Source organism: Mytilus galloprovincialis, chromosome 8 (genome assembly GCF_965363235.1).
Source record: "Mytilus galloprovincialis chromosome 8, xbMytGall1.hap1.1, whole genome shotgun sequence".
Lineage (NCBI taxonomy): Eukaryota > Metazoa > Mollusca > Bivalvia > Mytilida > Mytilidae > Mytilus > Mytilus galloprovincialis.
The window spans coordinates 1,480,564-1,500,747 of NC_134845.1; the positions used below are offsets into that span (position 1 = coordinate 1,480,564).

Sequence of the window (20,184 nt, forward strand, 5' to 3'; positions counted from 1 at the left end):
GCTAACTTGTCAGTATAGCCAGACGTGTATCAATATACTGCCTGTCAGTGATTGGTTAGTCGCAATTTTGTCGCGCAATGCACTCTGGGAAAGCTCAATATGTAAACAACAACAATGGCGACCTCCATAGTCGACAGATTCGATACAACAATACTAAGTAAATTTGAGAACAGTTTAAGTTTGAAGTATGCTTTATCATGCATAAACATGAAAAGACAAACTGAGTATAATTTTCATAAGCCTAAACAGGCAGATTGTATAAATTTGCTAAAGGAAAGAGACATAATTGCGTGTCTTCGCACTGGATATGTTCAAAGAATGTCTCGACTAGCTCCACGAGATAATTCTCAAATACTCCGACACATGTACACCTGTCCTATGTGGAGATTGGAACTGTGATCTGATGAAAACAACTAATAAATCAGCACGGATAAAGGAACTCGAAGACTTCATAAGTTCTAAAAAGCTAATGTTTAAACCAACCCCATTAACATTTATTCATCCAAATGGCAATGAAATATCAACAATTGACTATATCTTTGTACACGACAGCCTAGCCGAAAAAGTCTACAACACCATTAGACTGGATATGTTGTCAAACAACACCTCTGACCACTATCCTCTTTTAACGGAAATTGAAACCGAGATTGATAGCAAGAAAAAACAAGACCAACCAGTAGTGTCAAATAAAATCAAATGGGATAAAATAGATTTACAACAATACCAAGATAGTTTAAACAAATGCCTTCAAGAAAATCCCATAGACTACTTGAATGATTCGACCGCAATAACAAGACTTATGGAAACCATAGTTACAGCTCAAAAAAATATAGTACCACCATCTAAAATTTCAACTCAACGAAACAGACATATCTGGAATGATGAAATTGAACACTCACTGAAAATGAATAAATCATCACTTGATAAATGGAAACTGGAAGGAAAACCAACGGCTGGTGAAACTATGCAAGAAAGGAAAAAAACTAAAAAGCAACTGCGCAAAGCGCGAAGACAAGAAATTGCACGACAACGAGATGAATCGCTACAGAAGATCATGAACGCTAAGCAAAGAGATAGCAAAATATTCCATAAACTTGTAAATGCACAAAGGAAAACCAAAAAATCTTCCATATCAGATCTGACTGTAGAAGACAAAACCTACTCTTCTCGAGAAGAAATACGAAAAGGTTGGAACGAGCATTATCGAAGAAATCTGCAAACAAAATGCTGTACCATTAACTTTCACAGCTGAAGAAATTGACAAAGCCATAAACCAACTGAATACCAACAAGGCACCTGATATATACGGTATTACAGCAGAACATATCAAATATGGTGGAGATACATTACTGCAGGCAATAACATCTATAATCAACAACATCTGCTCCTCTGCAACCATACCAGACTGCATAAAACATGGAATCTTAACACCAATATTCAAAAACAAAGGACTACCAAATGAGGCAAAAAATTATAGAGGAATCACTGTACTCCCAATTATTGGAAAAATCCTGGAAATACTACTGAGGAAATTGCTAAGAGACATCATTGATATTCTCCAAAACCGATTACAAAGAGGTTTCACTCCTGGGTATCTCCTCTATACAGTGCCCTCATCCTCCTAGAATCCATAGCAGAATCAATGGACCAAAAGATGCCTGTTTTTGTTGCTCTGCTAGACGCCAAATCAGCATTTGATGTTGTCAATCTTAACAGCTTACATCGTAAACTCTTTCTATCAGGAGTAGGTGGGACCCTCTGGCTACTTATCCGCCAACTGAGTACATACGCCACAACCTCTATTAAATGGAACGGTCTAATGTCAAAACCATTCCCTGTACAACAAGGAGTAAGACAAGGTGGGATATTAAGCACTGAACTGTACAAAGTTTACATCAATGATGTATTGGACCAATTAGAAAACAGCGGCCTTGGTACCTACATCGGAAATATATACTGTGGATCCCCGACTTGCGCAGATGATGTTGCTCTCATTGCCAATTCTCCTAATGACCTCCAAACAATGATAAGCACGGTTGAGAATTACAGCATGCAAGAGAAATACTCACTCCAACCAACCAAAAGTGTCATATTAAAACACGAACCACCTTCAAAAGATACAGGCTTCAACTTCAAAATTAATAATATAAAAATGAATGAGCCAGATTCAGCTGTGCATATTGGCATAAAACACAGCTCTGATTTAAAAAAAACTATCAGCATTCACGTTGATGAAAACATCTCAAAGGCAAGACGAACTATGTATAGCCTGATGGGGGCTGGTCTGCATGGAAAGAACGGGCTAAACCCACTAACTTGTCTTCACATTTTCAACGTTTATGTTCTTCCAGTTCTTATCTATGGAATTGACATTCTTCTTCCAGACAATAAACATTTAGAGCCACTAGAAGTATTCTATCGAAAATCAATTAAACAAATCTTGTCGCTTCCCAACAACACTGCGGATGCAGCAATTTATACTATAGCAGGAGTTATACCACTCCAAGGCATTATACACAAAGCAGCCTTAAACATATACAACAAGATTTGTGGTATGGAATCATCTGTCGAAAAAGATCTGGCAGAAAGACAACTCTCGATATCTGGATTTAACTCCAAAAACTGGTTTTCTAAAATACGTTGCTTACTTGCACAATACAATCTACAATCAGCTCATGAACTTATACAGAACCCAGTCAGCAGATACAAATGGAAAGCAAGTGTTAAGAAGGCAGTGGACAACGTTTGGCATGAACAACTCAGGACAAAAGTATCATTATTCAGCTCTCTTCGCAATTTATCTGCAAATAATACTCTATGGCACAATACTCATCCATGTCTTGCAAGTGTTGGTACCTCTGCACAAGATATTAGCCGCCTACAACCAAAATTAAAGCTATTAACAGGAACTTATTACCTGCAAAGCAATAAGGCTGCATTTAACCAAAACTCGATAGATCCAACGTGTCTTCTCTGCAATGAAAATTCAGAAACTGTTGAACATTTTATTCTAGACTGTAAACCTCTGAATAACACTCGTATACCATACTTGCATGAATTAGACTGCTTTCTTCGTAGCATTAAAAACTGTGATAAATGCTTTAACCTAACCAGCTTAGTAATAAATAAACAGCTTATTTTAGATCCAAATAGATTATTATGCGCATGTGGCTGTAGATGCAAATGTATGGATAACTGCTTCAAAGTAGAGTATATAAATAGAAAACTGTGCTATGCTTTACATACCAAAAGAAATGAACTTTTGAAAGCTCTACCGTCAAACAAACGAAAGGGCCATTGAATGTAGCCAACATTCACCCCACGGGCATAGATTTTTGCTTTTCTTGAATACCGAAGACCCCTGTAAATATAGTCCTGTAAATATATATTGTGAACTTTTAAACCGATTCTGAAAAGAAGTGCTCCTTTAAAGGAGGGAATTCCTTATACAGATACAGATACAGATATGGAAAATCCTTAATTTTTGAGACTTTGTCATATCAAAATTTCAAGCAGATACCGACAGTTTTGATAGTAAGTCCATTGAATTCATTCATAACTGAACAATTACAAAGGTATGGAAAAGACGCTGTTTGTATAACAACGGGATTTATAGAGAAATTGAAGGAGAACCAATGTGTTCATGATACATGTATAAACAGTGAAGAACATTGTGTGTGTACATGTGATCTCTGCAGATTTAGACAGTCATATTATCGCTTTGTAATAGGACATCCTGAGCACATACTTAAGACAGTTTTTGACATTTTCAAGAACTTATGTTGGCAAGAGAAGGTGACTTACATCATAGTGGATGAAGCACATTGTATTGAAAAATGGGGAAATGACTTCAGAAAAGACTACAAAAAGATTTCACAGCTCAGATCAGCCTTTCCTCTTTCCCGAGTATTAGCATTGACTGCAACTGCAACACAAAAGATGTGAAACAATTGAAAAATCCCTATGTTTGAAAAAAGTTCATGTTGTTAAATCATCAATTGTTAGAGACAATATTAAATTGCTGTGTGAAAAAAGGCCATCACAGAATACTCTGGACTCATTCAGGACAGTTATCAGTCCACTCATCAGTGATCTCAGGAAAAACAAAGACACATTTCCAAAGACTGTAGTCTATTCAAAGTTAAAGTGGTGTGCAGAAGGCTACCAATTGACCATGATGCCCGAGGAAGATGGGACTTCAGTTTGTGAGGAAGTGAAGACAATTGTTTCCCAGTACCATGCACCATGTACGGAAAAGGTAATTTTAAATCTAAAAAGTATTTAGGGGACAATTGTTTGATATTAAAAAAGGGGAGGGGAAGAATTTGAAAAAACATTATCCCCACCGGTTGAGAACCGATCATGAAAACAAATAATCTTTTGAATTTCAAAGACAGGGTGAAAAAAATCTTCAAAGGAATTACAATGTAATATGCATGATATGTAGAAAATAAACAAGAACACATATAAATATTAAATTTTTTTCAACCACAAAAAACATGAACTAAAATGTAGCTCCTGATGAAAATGCATCTTCAGCGTAGCAAAATTTCCTGCCCCCTCTTTAGTCTTGGCAATTATTTCATCAAATGTGAACAGATGTACACATACATGTATTCTTTGAATGATTATAAACATGGATTATTTTGATCTTTTTTTAATATTTTTTATGAGTATGTGCATGATATGCAAACTAGCCTGGAAGCTCATTTTTTATAATTAAGTTTGTTTAATTGATGTCTGATTATATCATGATATGTTTTATTATTCAATTAATTATTGTATAATTATTTATTTCACAGTTTAAAGAAGAAGTTGTTGAGCAGATGAATTGTGGTAGTCTGCGTCTCCTGTTTGCAACAGAAGCCTATAGCATGGGAACTGATGCTCCTGATATAAGACAAGTGGTACACTATGGGGTTCCTAGCTCTTTGGAAAGTAAGTTAATGTACTAGAATGTAAAATAAGAAGATGTAGTATAATTGCCAATGAGACAACTCTCCACCCGAGGCTAAATGACAAACAATAACAAGTCAGCTTGCGATCTTCAACAATGAGCAAAATCCATATCACATAGTCAGTTATAAAAGGTCCAGAAATAACAAATATAAAACAATTTAAACAAACCTATTCAGTATATTTCCTTTGAATAATAAATTCATACAAGTCCTGCATGTACATGTATGCAATATTGCTAGAGAAGAGGACACAATATTAAAAATTGATTCACATGAATGATAATATATCAGATACATGTAACGACCTCATTAAGGAATCACTTTCATTGTATCTCTTAAGACCCCCCTTAAAATAATTTATTGTAGTGTTTTTGTTTAAATGGATGCATGTTCATGTACACATGTATTATAGTATATTTGAATGTTACTAAGCTTTTGCTTTTTTTCAGCATATCTTCAGGAAGTTGGACGAGCAGGCAGAGATGGGAAATATTCAAAAGCAACACTTTACTATAACAAGTATGATATAGGAAAAAATATGCCTGTTGATCAGGAAGTTAGAGACTTTGTAACAACATTAGATTGTAGGTGGGAAAACTTATGCACTTATTTTGGAAGTGAGTTCGCCAGAAAGGTTGTTGGTCATGACTGTTGTGATAACTGCGAGAAACATTGTGACTGTTTACTATGCTATGAACCTTTACTCGAAACTGAGGAATTACCAATGAAATCAAAGAAAATGAAGTTGGAAACTGACAATAAACATGATAAAGATGTGTTAAGATCTTTATTGTTTCAATATTTAAAGGCTGAAAGTGAACTTACCGAAATGCCAAACAATATCCCATCAACAGGACTGTCCCTTGATTTGATTGAAAAAATCTGCAGTTCTACAGACCACCTACAGACGGTACAACAGATTCTGGAATTGTTCCCTTACTTGAATCCCCAATATGCTGAGAACATTGCTGTAATTATTGGACATGCTAAATTATAAGCATTCTTCTTAAACAACTATGTTCATATACATTTGTACATAGTCAGAACAGCATTTGTACATGAATAATATAAATGACCTTTCAAAAAATGAAGTGCCAGGACACTCAATGCTCATATACATGATATACATATGCATGAATAAGTACTCTCAATTTCTTGCACATGCCATAATACATGTATATATTTATTAAATACATGTACTAAATACAGAATGTAATTTGTTTAATGAATGTTATCACTCACTGATTCAGGCTTCAATTGATTTCCATGTGTTGTTCTTTGTATTAATTTTTGTGATTGCACATTAGGTACCTATACATTGTCTGGCTATTGGCAGCATGTGGTGGTTTTTGTGTCTGTTTTTTTTCAGAGAAAATGGTAGTTAATTGTTGTCTGTGTACTGTTAAATATTTTTGATGATTCTATTTTTGTTTGATTGATTGTTTTCTTTTTGTCCAGTGGCAAACATGTCATCCATATTCAGGATTAGAACAAGTGAGAAATATGACAGTTACAGAGTCACAGAGTCATACACTACATGCATATTCAGGACTAGACCAAGACGTTGAAGTTAATAATAAATACAATGGGTAGCAGTACCAGAGGACATGAAAAGTGTTTAAGCAGGGTCCTTTTTTGTTTGAATGTACATAGATATAGGAAGATGTGGTGTGATTGCCAATGAGACACATACATGTATCAAGACACATACAATGCTGCTTACAAAGCACTTAGGGGCTGAACTTGTAGAAAATATATATGTATCCTGATGCCTGTATTTATGAGACTGCTTGTGTCTTTACACAATTAAATCTGTATTGTCATGAATATGCATGAAATATTTGCTACATTTAGCAAGCAGTAAAAATAATCCATAAATCTATAGCAGTGTAATAATGGACAATTAAGATGTCTTGTCTTTGAGAACATGGTTTATTAGTTGAAATTTGGCATTGAACTAACTTTAGTGTTTATCTTTGGGTTATTTGTTTTTGTGCATAGTCCTGATTTTGTCAATCATCTCTTCATACCAATTTTCACATCAAGAGCCTGGATTATTTAATTCAATAGTTTTCCTTTGTTCTCTGTTGAATTATTTCAGATTTTTTTTCAAGGGTCTTTTATAACTTACAAAACCAACTTGTTGTTGCTTATTTTTGCAGGTCACATGGAAACCATAACCTGTTATTGGGCAATCTTTTATTGTTTTGTTTTAATTGAAAGATTGGACAATTTTCTCATTGGCAATCTAACTATACACCATATGTTTATATTGAATTCATAATCATTAGCGAGGCCATCACAAATAAATTACTAAATTCACTTACATTGTACAATGTTGTATGTGTCTGTCAGTCTTTGAAAATTAATTTTCAACAGAAGTATGCAGAATCTAGGAATATAATATTTATTATGGCCTATGTTGAAGATGTATGTACAGAACAAATTATCATTCAATAATTTTATTCATTTTATTCAGTAAAAGATCATGAACATATTCAACATGAGCAACAACAAAAACCTTTGGATTGATGTGGCACAGTCAACATAAATATACAAAATTCCAAACCAATACAGATCTAAAAATAGGTATTTACATGTATTTACAATAACAGTGGACAAAGTTGAAATATTGAGTTCTTTGGCCACCCTTAAAAACCAATGTTTAACCATAATAATTAAAAGTCAAGAATGGATTAAAACTTACAGAATGACCTGTAAATTTACAAAAAAGTGGTAAAAAGTCACATTACAATTGATTAACTGAATAAACACAGACCTAACTGAAATTTAAAATATGTGTATCTAAATTATTCATCAATTGTGTCATTTAATGTTGATAAATCAATTGCATTAATCTAAGCAGTGTTCCTTTGAAAATAAAATTAATGCAGCACTACATTGATAATAGCTGATCAAGCACTATTTTGAGAAACATTTATATTATCAAGCACTACATTGAGAAACATTTATCAAGCACTACATTGAGAAACATTTATCAAGCACTACATTGAGATACATTTACCAAGCACAACATATATAGAGATACTCTTATCAAGATCAAAAATGAGATACACTTAACAAGCCCTACATTGAGAAAATGTATCAAGCTAATGTAGCATTACTAAGAAAAACTTATGCAGCACTACAGAGAGTATACACTAATGTAGCATTATTGAGAAAAACTTATGAAGCACTACAGAGAGTAACATTTCAATGAAAGTGCATACAATGTTAACACGTATAAAAGTAACACAAACAGCACTATTTGACCTATATAAAAAATGACAAATGTTTAGGTACAATATATTAATGCTAAAGAGAAGTATAGGCACAGTCAGAACATGTACATGCAATATGTCAGGAATATTTATTGGCCTAGTTCGTTTGCATTGATAACGATCCTAGATCTTATCCAAGAATGATAATGGTCAACATTCATATATTCAATAACCGATTTCTTAATGTTCGGAAAGGCATTATGAAGTCTTCCTGACTGAAACGAAAATGGTCGAAGTTTTCTTAAGTCTTGAATCATCAATAACTCATCACCATCAGAATCCTTTTTTTTTTGTGTTTTTTGCATCTATGAACAACTCCACTAGCTCTATCAAAATGTTCTGATATATCCCGAATTCCTGATAACGATCTGGTCTGCTTTGCAATATTTGCCTCACTTTTGTTGGAATACATATGTTTTATGTGTTTTTTTATAGTCTTGACCATATATTCCATCTGCAAGTCAGCAGGGATATAACTGTCCTTTGGTGTTGACAAACATTGCTGTAACAACCTCAGCTGCCTCATTTTCTGACAAGGTAGAAATTTGTTGTATCAGAAAGCGGTGAATTTCCAAAGCATATTTGCTGTTATTAGAACTCGCTTTAAACACTGTCATACTGTGCTTCAACAACCCCAACATTTGATTCCGGTCTGGAGATTTGCAAACACCCAACAGCTCTTTAAACAGCATACCCAATTCTAATACTAAATGTCCATAGTTCTTAACCTTTTCACTTCCTTCATCAACTGACTTCTTATTGGTAGTTCTGATTTTGGGACAAATTGAGATCTCAGTTCCATTTGAAATTTCAATGTTACTGATAGGTACTGTCCATCCTCTGAAAATAACATTAACCAAGAATTAATTCCATAAGTTTAACTATATATATGAAAGAACGGTTAAAAATGCAAATGGACTTTAAACAATTAAAACTAATTAGGTGCATGTACCCATGCCAGTAAACAGTCATTGCCCAGATTTAACTTGGTTATTTTGTTTGATGGAAATACTAATCTGGTGTCCTAAGACCAAAACGAAACCAAATTGAAGGCTGTACAATTGCCTTTAATTGCTTACATTCACTTTATTTGATCTATCTAGATTAATCTTCATTAGGAATGCTATATGTAATTTATACGTATTTCTTATTTCTTGTTTTTTTATATAGATTAGACCGTGGGTTTTCCCGTTTGAGAGGTTTTACACTAGTAATTTTAGGGCCCTTTATAGCTTGTTGTTTGGTGTGATCCAACGCTCCGTGTTGAAGGCTGTACATTGACCTACATGTATAATGGTTTACTTTTTTTAAATTGTTATTTGGATGGAGGGTTGTCTCATTGGCACTCACACCACATCTTCCTATATCTATATAAGCCAAAAATTTAAATATGGAGGTATATGGACATGTAGCTTATATTAAACAATACAACTTGCAATTACATGATGTATTTATGCTTACCAATAACATCATTCTGGATATCTGCAATTTTTTTGGGCCACACCATCTCATCAACCAGTTTCCCAATCACCTCATTCATCCATGTCTTTTTCTCCTCTACTGATGAAAATTCTGGTGGAATATTTTTGGTTGGGACTGATAGGTGGTCCTCCATTCCAAAACGCTCACATAATAGTTCGACAATGTATGCATTTACAAAGACAATCACAAAGTCTTTATCGGCATCATAAGCCTTTTTAACATCTTGGTCAACCTGACTTCTCATTACTTTATTTATCTCACACTTGAGGGTCCTAAGGTCTCCCGCACTTTTGTCACTATACAAAAAGTCAAAGAATCCTTGCAAAAAATTCATGAGAAGATGAAACATTTCAAATGTTACAGGGGTCAGGTGTCCGAAGCGATTTTTCACATTGTTTTCAGCTGCTCTTAAACCTTTTGCACCAGAAAACCTCTCACGGGTAAGTTGATCACCGCCAATGTGGATTTTGACATCGTCTGTTACTTCTTTTCCTGCTGCATTGAATGTTGTTTCCACTATTTTCTCGTAACTGTCTAAAATGTCTACGACATCCGAATAATACATTTCATTTTTCAGAACTGTCTCCAGTGGAATTACCGTAGTTTTTTTGTGGTTTTCACCTGTCTTTGTTGTAGTACCTTCAGAAATGTCTTCCAAGAATTTGAAATAGGGAATGTGCTTTTTTGCAACAGTAACAATTTGATTGATATAGTCTTGTCTTAGTGCTTGATAGTCTTCATGAGCAAATCCTGTACATTTACATCAGTCCAAGGCTTTTGTGGTCGTTCCGAGGAAATGTGTGCAAAGTCAACATCATGGATCAAAGCAATGGAAGAAAATGCATGATGCAGGTGTTGTGTTTTTCCATTATCCTGTGACCTCTGGTCCCTGATGCCAACAGCATAGTTGACATTGTCGCCAACTATCCTTAATCTTTTGCCCTCATTTATGGCAGCAGCAAGTTGTTGTGTGTATGACTGGCCTACTTCATACAAAAGGTGTTGTGACTGCTCATAGCTTAGACATACTCCAACAGGCTGAAGCCGGTCATAAATCTGAAATACATGAAAAAATTAACATATGGTTTCTGAATCCTTTAATTAAATTGTAAATAACAAAAACTGTTGACTTAAGTTTTGATGAATTATAATATACATGTATAGCAGGCCAGCTGTAACATAATGTACAACTAAAATTTGTATATAAGGCCATGGATACACATCATGCACATGTGCACCTAACAAATTGATAGTTTTTTTTTTAACTGGTGTATGCATGCAATGAATGAAATTTTCCCTTTTTAACAGATCCTATATATATACACTACAAACCATTAAAGTCTGAAATGGCCTATATCTGTACTCGACTGTACTGATTTTTACTCGACCAGTCTGAATTGGTCTGACTTTTAGTTGACATTACTCGACCCCAGTCTGAACCATACTCGACTGTACTGAATCGTACCTGACCCTTATTTTTGCCGTTGAAAATAGTCTGAACTATTACTCGACCAGTCTGAAACAGTCTTAAACCATTCTTGATCTGTACTCGACCTATTTTTCCAGTCTAAACCATACTTAACCAAAGGTCTGAACAATACTCGACCAGTCTGAACTATACTAGACCAAATAACCTCTACTTTTTTAACTGTTAAAATAAATTTCTTTTTAACTGACATATATAACAAAAGCCAACAAAATTTATAAATTGTTTAACCTTATATTAGAAATATATCTATTATTATGTTTACTAATAGGATACAAAATAATATACTATATATAATTTATATCAAAAAGAGATAAATTTAAATAAATAAATAAAATTGTTTTTCTGAGTAGTGGTGAAATATAAAGTATAACCTCTGCTGGGGGCAAACTCATAAATAAGGTAACACCTTGTCAGAGGTATTAAATTCTAACTGACATTTATTTAAAATTGCAACATCCTGTTTAACTTTGAAAAAAACAAGGCCTTTCGAATATACAAGATAAGTAATACACGAATTTAAGAAAATAGGGCTTTCTTTTTACCTACAGGTAAAACACACATGTACTGAGGCAATTAGACCATATTAAATTGCTTAATGAATGCCATGTCTTTAATTTAACAAAAAATACTTAAATCAATTGAAATAAATTTTTACTGTTACTTTGGAACACATTTCCTTTTTTAAAAAGGTTATCAAGGATCGATATGGAAATTATATTATCATGATTATATTAAATTCTTGTTTTAATAAAAACAAAACAATTGAGTTCTCATTTTTTTTTTAAATTTTAAGTTATTTTATATACTATTTTATATAAATATTAATAAAAAAAAACATTCACTGCATTATTAACTAAAGTCAACCGACAACATAAATCTATACTAGGCTTAAGTTAATAATGAAAATAGTCCAGTTAGCATAAAATACTTCAGAAATATTCATAAAATTTTGATTAATATTGAAAATATTAGTCACAATTCATTGTTTAGATTATTTGATCAGCTTGTTTTATTGGTATTGTAAGGTTGATATATATTATTATGTAAGTGTTGATTAATATTGTGTTGAAGTTATATTATGATTAATTATTGTGAAATTTTAATTTCAATACTATATTGAATACATTTTTATTAAAAATATTTCCTAAATTGATAAACTTCAGTTGATAGATACAAAGAATAGGTCTAGGTTGGTTAAGACTTGGTCGAGTCCATACTCGATCTAGCATGGTTCAGACTAGGTCGAGTATGGTTCAGACTAGGTCGAGTATGGTTCAGACTAGGTCGAGTACCGTTCAGTCTAGGTCAAGTATGGTTCAGACTAGGTCGCGCATGGTTCAGACTCGAATAAAATGGTTAAGAACTGGTTAAGTACAAATTCAGACTGTTAAGTATGGTTCAGACTACAGTCGAGTATTATCAAGTAAATTTCAGACCAATTCAGACTGGTCGAGTAAAAATCAGTACAGTCTAGTACAGATATAGGCCATTTCAGACTTTTACTGGTTTGTAGTGATATATCATGTATATATTGAAAATATAAAATGAAGTTCTTGTCAATGATCCTTTGGCAGGTTTAAAATAAGTAGACTGTTTAGAGTTTTAATTTAGGAGTTTTACACTGGTTATATCAAATTATGGTACCAAAATTTACATTAATGTACACTTCATGACAATACATACAAAAACTGTACATGTATATATATGCTAGCCAGAGTAATTTATATATATAAATTAGCTTTTTCAAATTCTATACAAACGATGCAATATATGCTAGCCAGAGGAATTTATATATATTAATTTATTAAGCTTTTGAAATTATATGCAATCGATGCAACTATCTATTTATTATATTTATTATATAAATGTATTTCAGCATATTAAAAGTATCAATATCTGCCTAATTGAATGATCAGATATAAAGAGAAACATACATCAAAACTTTTCAAACATATATATGTTATAAAATTTAAGTTATAATCATGATAATGATTTAGCTAAAATATGATACTTTTTAAGTCTGTGTCAAATTTTTGTTTAACACCAGTAAGTAAAAATTAGAAAGTATTTATTTTTCTTGGTAAATTATGTACAGTATTACCATATGTAATTATCAGTCTTATCATAATTAGTAAGCAGAAGCAGGTTAATTCATATCACCAATCACCTGGTGAGAAAGTTAAAACTATAAGATATCACATGGCCAAATCGCTAAGGTGTGAACTAGATTTCAATTTTACGACTTAATTCACATGTACACATGTATCTAAAAGGGCAAAAGACAATAACGCATGGGAAAAAACATAAAAGTAAAGGACAAAAAAACTCCAGTTATTATATAAAAAAAATCAAGTCAAAGCTAAACATGTATGAAATAAAGTACATAGAAGTAATGCATTATTACTACAATTGTCCCACAACCATGCAAATGATATACGTGTAAATAATAATAAACTACAAACAGTACATGTACACATACAGCTAGATACAAAATGTATATATACTACAGGCAAAAGTACAAGTGCTCCAGCAGGGAATGAATGACATCATTTATAGTACGGTCATTAATTTTTTTTTTTTTTTTTTTTTTTTGCTTTCCATTACATATAATTAAAGGTGAAAAGTGGAACATGTATAAAACATGTTAACCTTTTTATTTATAAATTTATTGTAACATCATGTTACATACAATATACATGTAGTACATGAATATATATATCATGTATATATTTAGCTTTGAAAATTTCCAACTACTGAAGCACTTACATACTATACTATTAAATATATGTAAAGAAAAGAGTATACACAGAAAATAGTTATACATATATACACACAACCATCCAATACTTACATGACTTACATGACTTACATCTAGTTATCACATAGGCTATAAAATGAATTTGAGCATGTTGAGAAAAAGGTTGAAATATACAATGTACATGATATTTTGTTTTGCTATCTTTTTTATTTCTATTAAGATCTGCACTCGCTGTTGATCATCTTTATAAGAGATTTTGTTAACATCATCGTAATATTTATAATTCAGAGAGAGAAAAAATCTGTCTAGTAAATTCAAATAGAAAACTTTTAAATATTGTTTTTAACATGTGAAAAACTCGAGCTCTTTCATGATCAACATTCGTAAAGTAATAAAAACATTTTCATCTTTTTTCTAAATTAATATATGACAAAATTTAAACTGACACATATTGCTGTATTGTCCAATTTACAATCCAAAAATATAATTTCATATAACATGTATCATACCTTTTGATCTGCTATGTTGTCTAACAGGCATCAAGTCATCATCCTCTGCACTAAGCTTAGCTTGTGGTGTCTTGTCTGTGCGCAAACTGCATAAACCATTCCCATTCTTGGCAATATCTTGTCTCTATTCTTCTCCCCGGAAGACATTACACCTTCCACTATGCTTGCAAGTAAGGCAAACTGACTTTTGAATTCTTCACAAATTTGGCCCCAGGAAAATCCATACATGTTATCACATGTTTTCTTCATCAGAACACTAACAAATCCATGTTTTTCTTTATTCAAAATTTTCATTTTCTCCTCACTTTCAGTTTTGAAGTTATTTGTCAAAAAATCTTTATTCTTCAACAATAGATCTCCAATATGTGAGATGTATCCACCAGCATGTAGTAATGAAGCAATATGTGCCTTTTCAGTTTTGCTTAAAGATAGTACTCTAACTGTTATATTTTCATCTGCACCCTCATTGGTTACAGGAGCATTAACAGTAGAACTCTGCAAAGCCTGAAATATTATTTAGCTCACATGAATACTAGTTTAACTAACAGATATCTAAGTTGGCAATGTTGTTCTACATGTATATAATATTGTTATATGCATGTATATGTAGAATTAAATCTTTGGGTTAATACATTTATGATGTGAAATTTCAAATGATGTGTGCAGGTGCAAAAATACATGTACACAACATGTACAAGTACATTGTACATCTATTTTAATTGATAAAATTTACATTAAACATTTACAATATTTATTGTAAGTTTGAACTATTCATCACGGATAGCATGCCATGAGTTGATTCGTTGACTCTTTACCAATAACCCTTCCTGATAAAAGATATATGTTGTATATGAACATGTAAATACATGTACAACATTTTTCAAGGTACAAAATGTATATAAAAAATGTATTAAGACAAACTTGCTTTTGATTATACGTACTATTCGTTATTTATACTCTTTTTAATACCGACAATGGCTAACCAGGACTGTTCAACTTGAAAGCAAAGTTTATTGAATCAGAAGCAATGTTTCTCAAATATATCTTACCACTGGTGCTGATTTTGGCTTGGAAGTACTTGTGACATTCTTGCTGTAGCAATAATCAGTTTGCTTGACCAATGGTGATGGCATTATGGAAACTGCTATTGGGCTGGGACATGTAGGAGAAGACATATAGCCACCATCATCTAACAACGATCTTTTGACTGGTTTTGGATTGATTGTCTGAAGCGCAGGAGTCACTGGACTTTCAATGTTACTCTTTACAACAGGAGTTTGAAATAAAGAAACTGCTACTAGAGACCGTGAATTGCCTGAGTTTGGAGTTTGAAATAAGGATACTGCCACTGGTAATGGAGAACTTGCACAACTTATATGTGAACCATTTATTTCTCATGGAGGTTATGTCATTCAAACACCTTTTAACACCTGGTTTTGAAGATTGGCACTTTTTTCTAAAGTCTACAACAGTTTGGTCTAATTTCAACAGTTTCTCATAACAGCTTCGGAACAAACACCCTTCTGAAACTGTTATCTGTCCATACCTTGCCAATAACTCCGATATATTTTTCCCAGCTTTATTTTTCCCATTTACACTACGCTTTTCTTTCGGTGTTATCCCGCATGCACAACACACTTTTGACGATTTTCTTGGTGTATTGAATTGTTTCGGTAAATCCATCGCGACCAATAGCACTACCAAACTAACACATACAAAAATAAATTTCATCACCGATGGTTTTTCATTACATCTAAAGGGAGACACATTTTTTTCCTTATAAACATTAGAATGTGACAGATCGTTGACGCCATGTTTGTTGTTTACTAGATTATGCATATATCTATTCAGCCTCACTTTAGATTCAGAGTCAACTGGCACTGAATCGATCACGTGGTATTTGTTCCCCACCTGGCCCTTACGACGCGCAGCTAGATATCGGGCCGGGATACCAGGCTACGATCGAAGCAGCAAAGTTGAAAAGAACACTGAGGATATCGGGCATATCGCTAATACAGTTTTAAATAAATGCTCTTACAACAAATCTCAAATAGACGCTTTAGAAAGCGCCGTCAAATTACTTAAAAACCAGTTGAGTGAAAATAATTTAGACAAAAATAATGTCGAAAAGTTGTGTGCGTTGGAAGAGGACATGACCGAACTAAAGTAGAGGTCAATGAAAAATAATCTGATATGCACGGGTCTCGGATACCAAAGAGACGAGGATACCGAACTTAAGGTCCGTGATTTCATCTATAAAGAACTCTGAATAAACGACCAAATCCAATTTGGCAATGTAAACAGATTTGGCAGGAGGGATAGAACCGGCCATCGACCGATAGAAGCGAGGTTTATTGCCCGACGACAGCTTGAGCTGGTGCTTAAAAACTCATATCGGCTCAAGGGAACGAATTATGGAATAAGAGAACAACTCCCAAAAGTAATAGAAGACAGGCAAAAAGCCCCGTGCTCAAGCAGGCTAAAAAAAAGAAAATAAAATTGCTTCACTTGTTCGTGACAAACTATATATCGATGGAGTCCTCTATAGAGCAAATGAGGAAAGAAGAGAATTCCGAGAAGCGGCAAATACTTGCAATAGTATCCAGGGGAGTACCTCTCCCAAAACTGCAAAAAGACCGCCTATTCTTAACAGCCATGTTCAGTCAGCTCTAAGTCCACCAGTTCCACCTAGACCATTTAAGAGATCAAGAATCGATTCCGATAACGAAACAATTGGCACTCATATGTAGGACAAAACAACAAGAGGTGAACTTAAGTTGTCCTTCATCAATGTCTGCGAAGTCAAATCAAAATCGTTAGCTCCTGAATTCACAGACCTTATTTTGAAAAATGACATTTCTTTTTTTGTAGAAACTAAAACTGACATCCATGATATTTTGACGCTTCCACAAGGATACAGTTATTTTTGTAAACATAGAACTAAGTTAAAAAGAAAATCTGGCGGTATTATAGTAGTATACAAGTCATATTTAGAACAGTATTTAATATTTTACAAAACTGGAAGTAGGTTCGTGCTGTGGTTAAACCTTCTAATGACTTACTAACTGATAACATTTTAATTGGATGCGTATACATTCCACCCGATGGTTCAAAATACTCATCGTTAGATGCTTTTAATGAAATTGAAACAGAGTATCTACAGTTATTAGAACACAATACGAAATGTTGCCTAATAGGCGATTTTAATGCAAAGACATCAACTTTGCAAGATTTTATTTCCCCAGAATGATTTGTCATAGATATGTTTCATCTTAATGGTGAGGACACACTGAAGTATTTTCATAATTATTATTCTATTATTGCAAATGGTATTTAACTTGAGAGAAATTCTGAATGTAAGTGTCGAGTAAACCATTATGGTCATAGACTTCTTGATATGTGTAAGAAAATGAATTTATTTATAGCTAACTCTAGAATTGGTAAAGACAAACATATAGGCAGAATAACATGCAATGATGCTAGTTTCGAAGACTATCTCATTGTGTCTTCAGATTTATTTAATCAAATATTTTGAGGTAGATGATTTTAATCCAATTATCTCTGATGTGCACAGTAAAATATGTTTTAGTATAAACACGGAACAGATTATAAAAGAACAAAATATCGAGACGCCTCAACGTCAAACTGTCAAGTGGTGCAGCTCAAAGGGTAATACATTTATCGATTATGTTAAGGATAAACAATCGGATCATTTAAACGAATTAGGAAACGTGCTTAATAATTTACTTATAGCTGATAATGTTGACCAAGTAGACCTTGCTGGTGTTACAAGTAATATTTGTAAAATATTTAACGATTCCTCAAAGATTATTTTTGCAACCAAACGAACGGGTTTCTTTCACAAAACACAAAACGAGAGACCTTGGTTCACAGATACCTGTAAAAATAAAAGAAACTCATTTCATCAAGCAAAACAAAGATACAAATTTTCAAAACATATAACAAATAAAAAAGCCATGAAAGAAGCTAGCATTTCATTTAAAAAAAGGAACGAATAGCGCATATCCTACATACCACGAGAATATTGCAAATGACTTGAACCTCAAGCCAAAATCTGACCCGAAAAACTTTGGAAATATTTAAATAGTATTGGGAAGCCACAGTCAAATATTAAAACCTAAGAAGGTATTGAACAATTTCTTGAATATTTTGAAACATTAAATACGTATGATGAGGATGGAGACTATCTTGATATTGATTTTAATAAAGTCCCGCCAGATAATATTGATCGAATTCTGAACTCCGTCATTACAGATGAAGAAATCTTAAAAGTGATTAAAAATCTTTAAAATAACAAAGCTGCAGGGTACGATGGTATAGTCAATGAACATATAAAATCTACTAGTATTTCTATTATGTTGCCAATCTAACACAAACTTTTTAATATTGTGCTAAACACTGGAAAGATTCCTTCAGTTTGGTCAACAGAAGTGATTAAACCGTTTTACAAGAATAATGGGACAAATATGATCCTAACTCTTATAGACCCATTACGCTAGTGTCATGTCTCGGAAAAACCTTCACAGCTGTTCTAAATGGAAGACTAAGAGAATTATCAGACGAATAGAATTAATATCAGAAGCGCAAACAGATTTTAGACACGGGTATAGTACATTGGATAATATATCCGTTCTGTATTCCCTGATATCTATTTACCAACCGTTTGGGAAAAAACTTTACTGTACCTTTGCAGACTTTTCTAAGACTTTTGACACTATGTCGCGGTCCGCATTGTGGGTCAAATTACAAAAATCAGAAATCACAGGTGAAGTGTTTATAGCCATCCATAATCTGTATAGCGATGTCAAATCGTATATCAAAGACGTCGACGAACTGTCGGCATTCTTTAATTGCGATGTAGGAGTTCAACAAGGAGAAAATCTTTCACCGTTTCTATTTGCAGTGTACTTAAATGATCTGGAAGACTTCTTTGTTGATAAAGATGATCGTCACTTGCAAATCCTCGAGACCAAATGTCAAGAACATTTGTCTACCTATATATAATCATTTCTTTTGTTGTATGCAGATGATACCATTATTTTATCAGGAACACCCGAATCAATGCAAAAAACTGTATTAGCTTTCGAAAAGTATTGTCTATAATAGAAATTAAAAATAAATCTTACGAAAACGATGGTTGTTTCCTTCTGCAAAAGGAAAACAAGAATATAACCGGTTTTCAAACTTTTTGGCGAAGAATTAGAAAGCCAAGATTCCTATACATACCTTGGTGTCACTTTAAATTACAATGGCTCATTCGTAAAGACGAAACAAATTGCCGCTAACCATGCGACTAAGGCTCTATTTGGCCTTTACAGGAAATTGAGAAATATCTCTTTACCATTAGATTTACAACTAAGACTTTGTTGTGCCCTTGTACAGTCAGTTCTCATCTACGGCTGTGAGGTGTGGGGTTTTGAAAATACTTATAATTTAGAAAAGATACACCTTCAGTTTGTAGAAATATTCTTGGGGTTAGAACAACCACTCCAAACTTTATGATTTATGGTGAGCTTGGTCGATGTTCGATCGATATCATAATCAAAATTAGAATTGTTAATTTTTGGAACCGAATTGTTTGCAATAATCATAAACTTTCTTCTATTCTATATCATATAATGTTCAAGTTGAACGAATCCGAATTGCATAAGTTTAAATGGATTGGACATGGACTATCCATATTTGA

The 20,184-nt window shown here is 33.2% G+C and overlaps 1 protein-coding gene and 1 long non-coding RNA gene across 2 annotated transcripts; one reads left to right on the forward strand and one right to left on the reverse strand.

The window, feature by feature from the left end:
- The first annotated feature begins 3,809 nt into the window (after window positions 1-3,809).
- Window positions 3,810-6,461, forward strand: LOC143084829 (ATP-dependent helicase wrn-1-like). Its single transcript, XM_076260891.1, has 3 exons — window positions 3,810-4,258; window positions 4,803-4,938; window positions 5,408-6,461. Exons 1-3 carry the CDS (start codon window positions 4,175-4,177, stop codon window positions 5,953-5,955), a joined length of 768 nt encoding a protein of 255 aa, XP_076117006.1. The 5' UTR covers window positions 3,810-4,174; the 3' UTR covers window positions 5,956-6,461.
- A 4,002-nt stretch (window positions 6,462-10,463) lies between these two features.
- LOC143084831 (uncharacterized) lies at window positions 10,464-14,824 on the reverse strand. The gene is made up of 3 exons (XR_012981179.1): window positions 14,478-14,824; window positions 14,062-14,097; window positions 10,464-10,777 (listed from the first exon to the last, which is right to left on the reverse strand). It is a non-coding gene; the product is annotated as an uncharacterized LOC143084831 (long non-coding RNA).
- Window positions 14,825-20,184: the final 5,360 nt, after the last annotated feature.

Excerpts from the sequence above, each read along its gene's own strand:
- LOC143084829 (XM_076260891.1), top strand. The coding sequence starts at position 4,175 with ATGATGCCCGAGGAAGATGGGACTTCAGTTTGTGAGGAAGTGAAGACA. Across the intron at positions 4,259-4,802 it reads ATGCACCATGTACGGAAAAG|TTTAAAGAAGAAGTTGTTGA; the intron begins GTAATTTTAAAT and ends TTTATTTCACAG. Across the intron at positions 4,939-5,407 it reads GGTTCCTAGCTCTTTGGAAA|CATATCTTCAGGAAGTTGGA; the intron begins GTAAGTTAATGT and ends GCTTTTTTTCAG.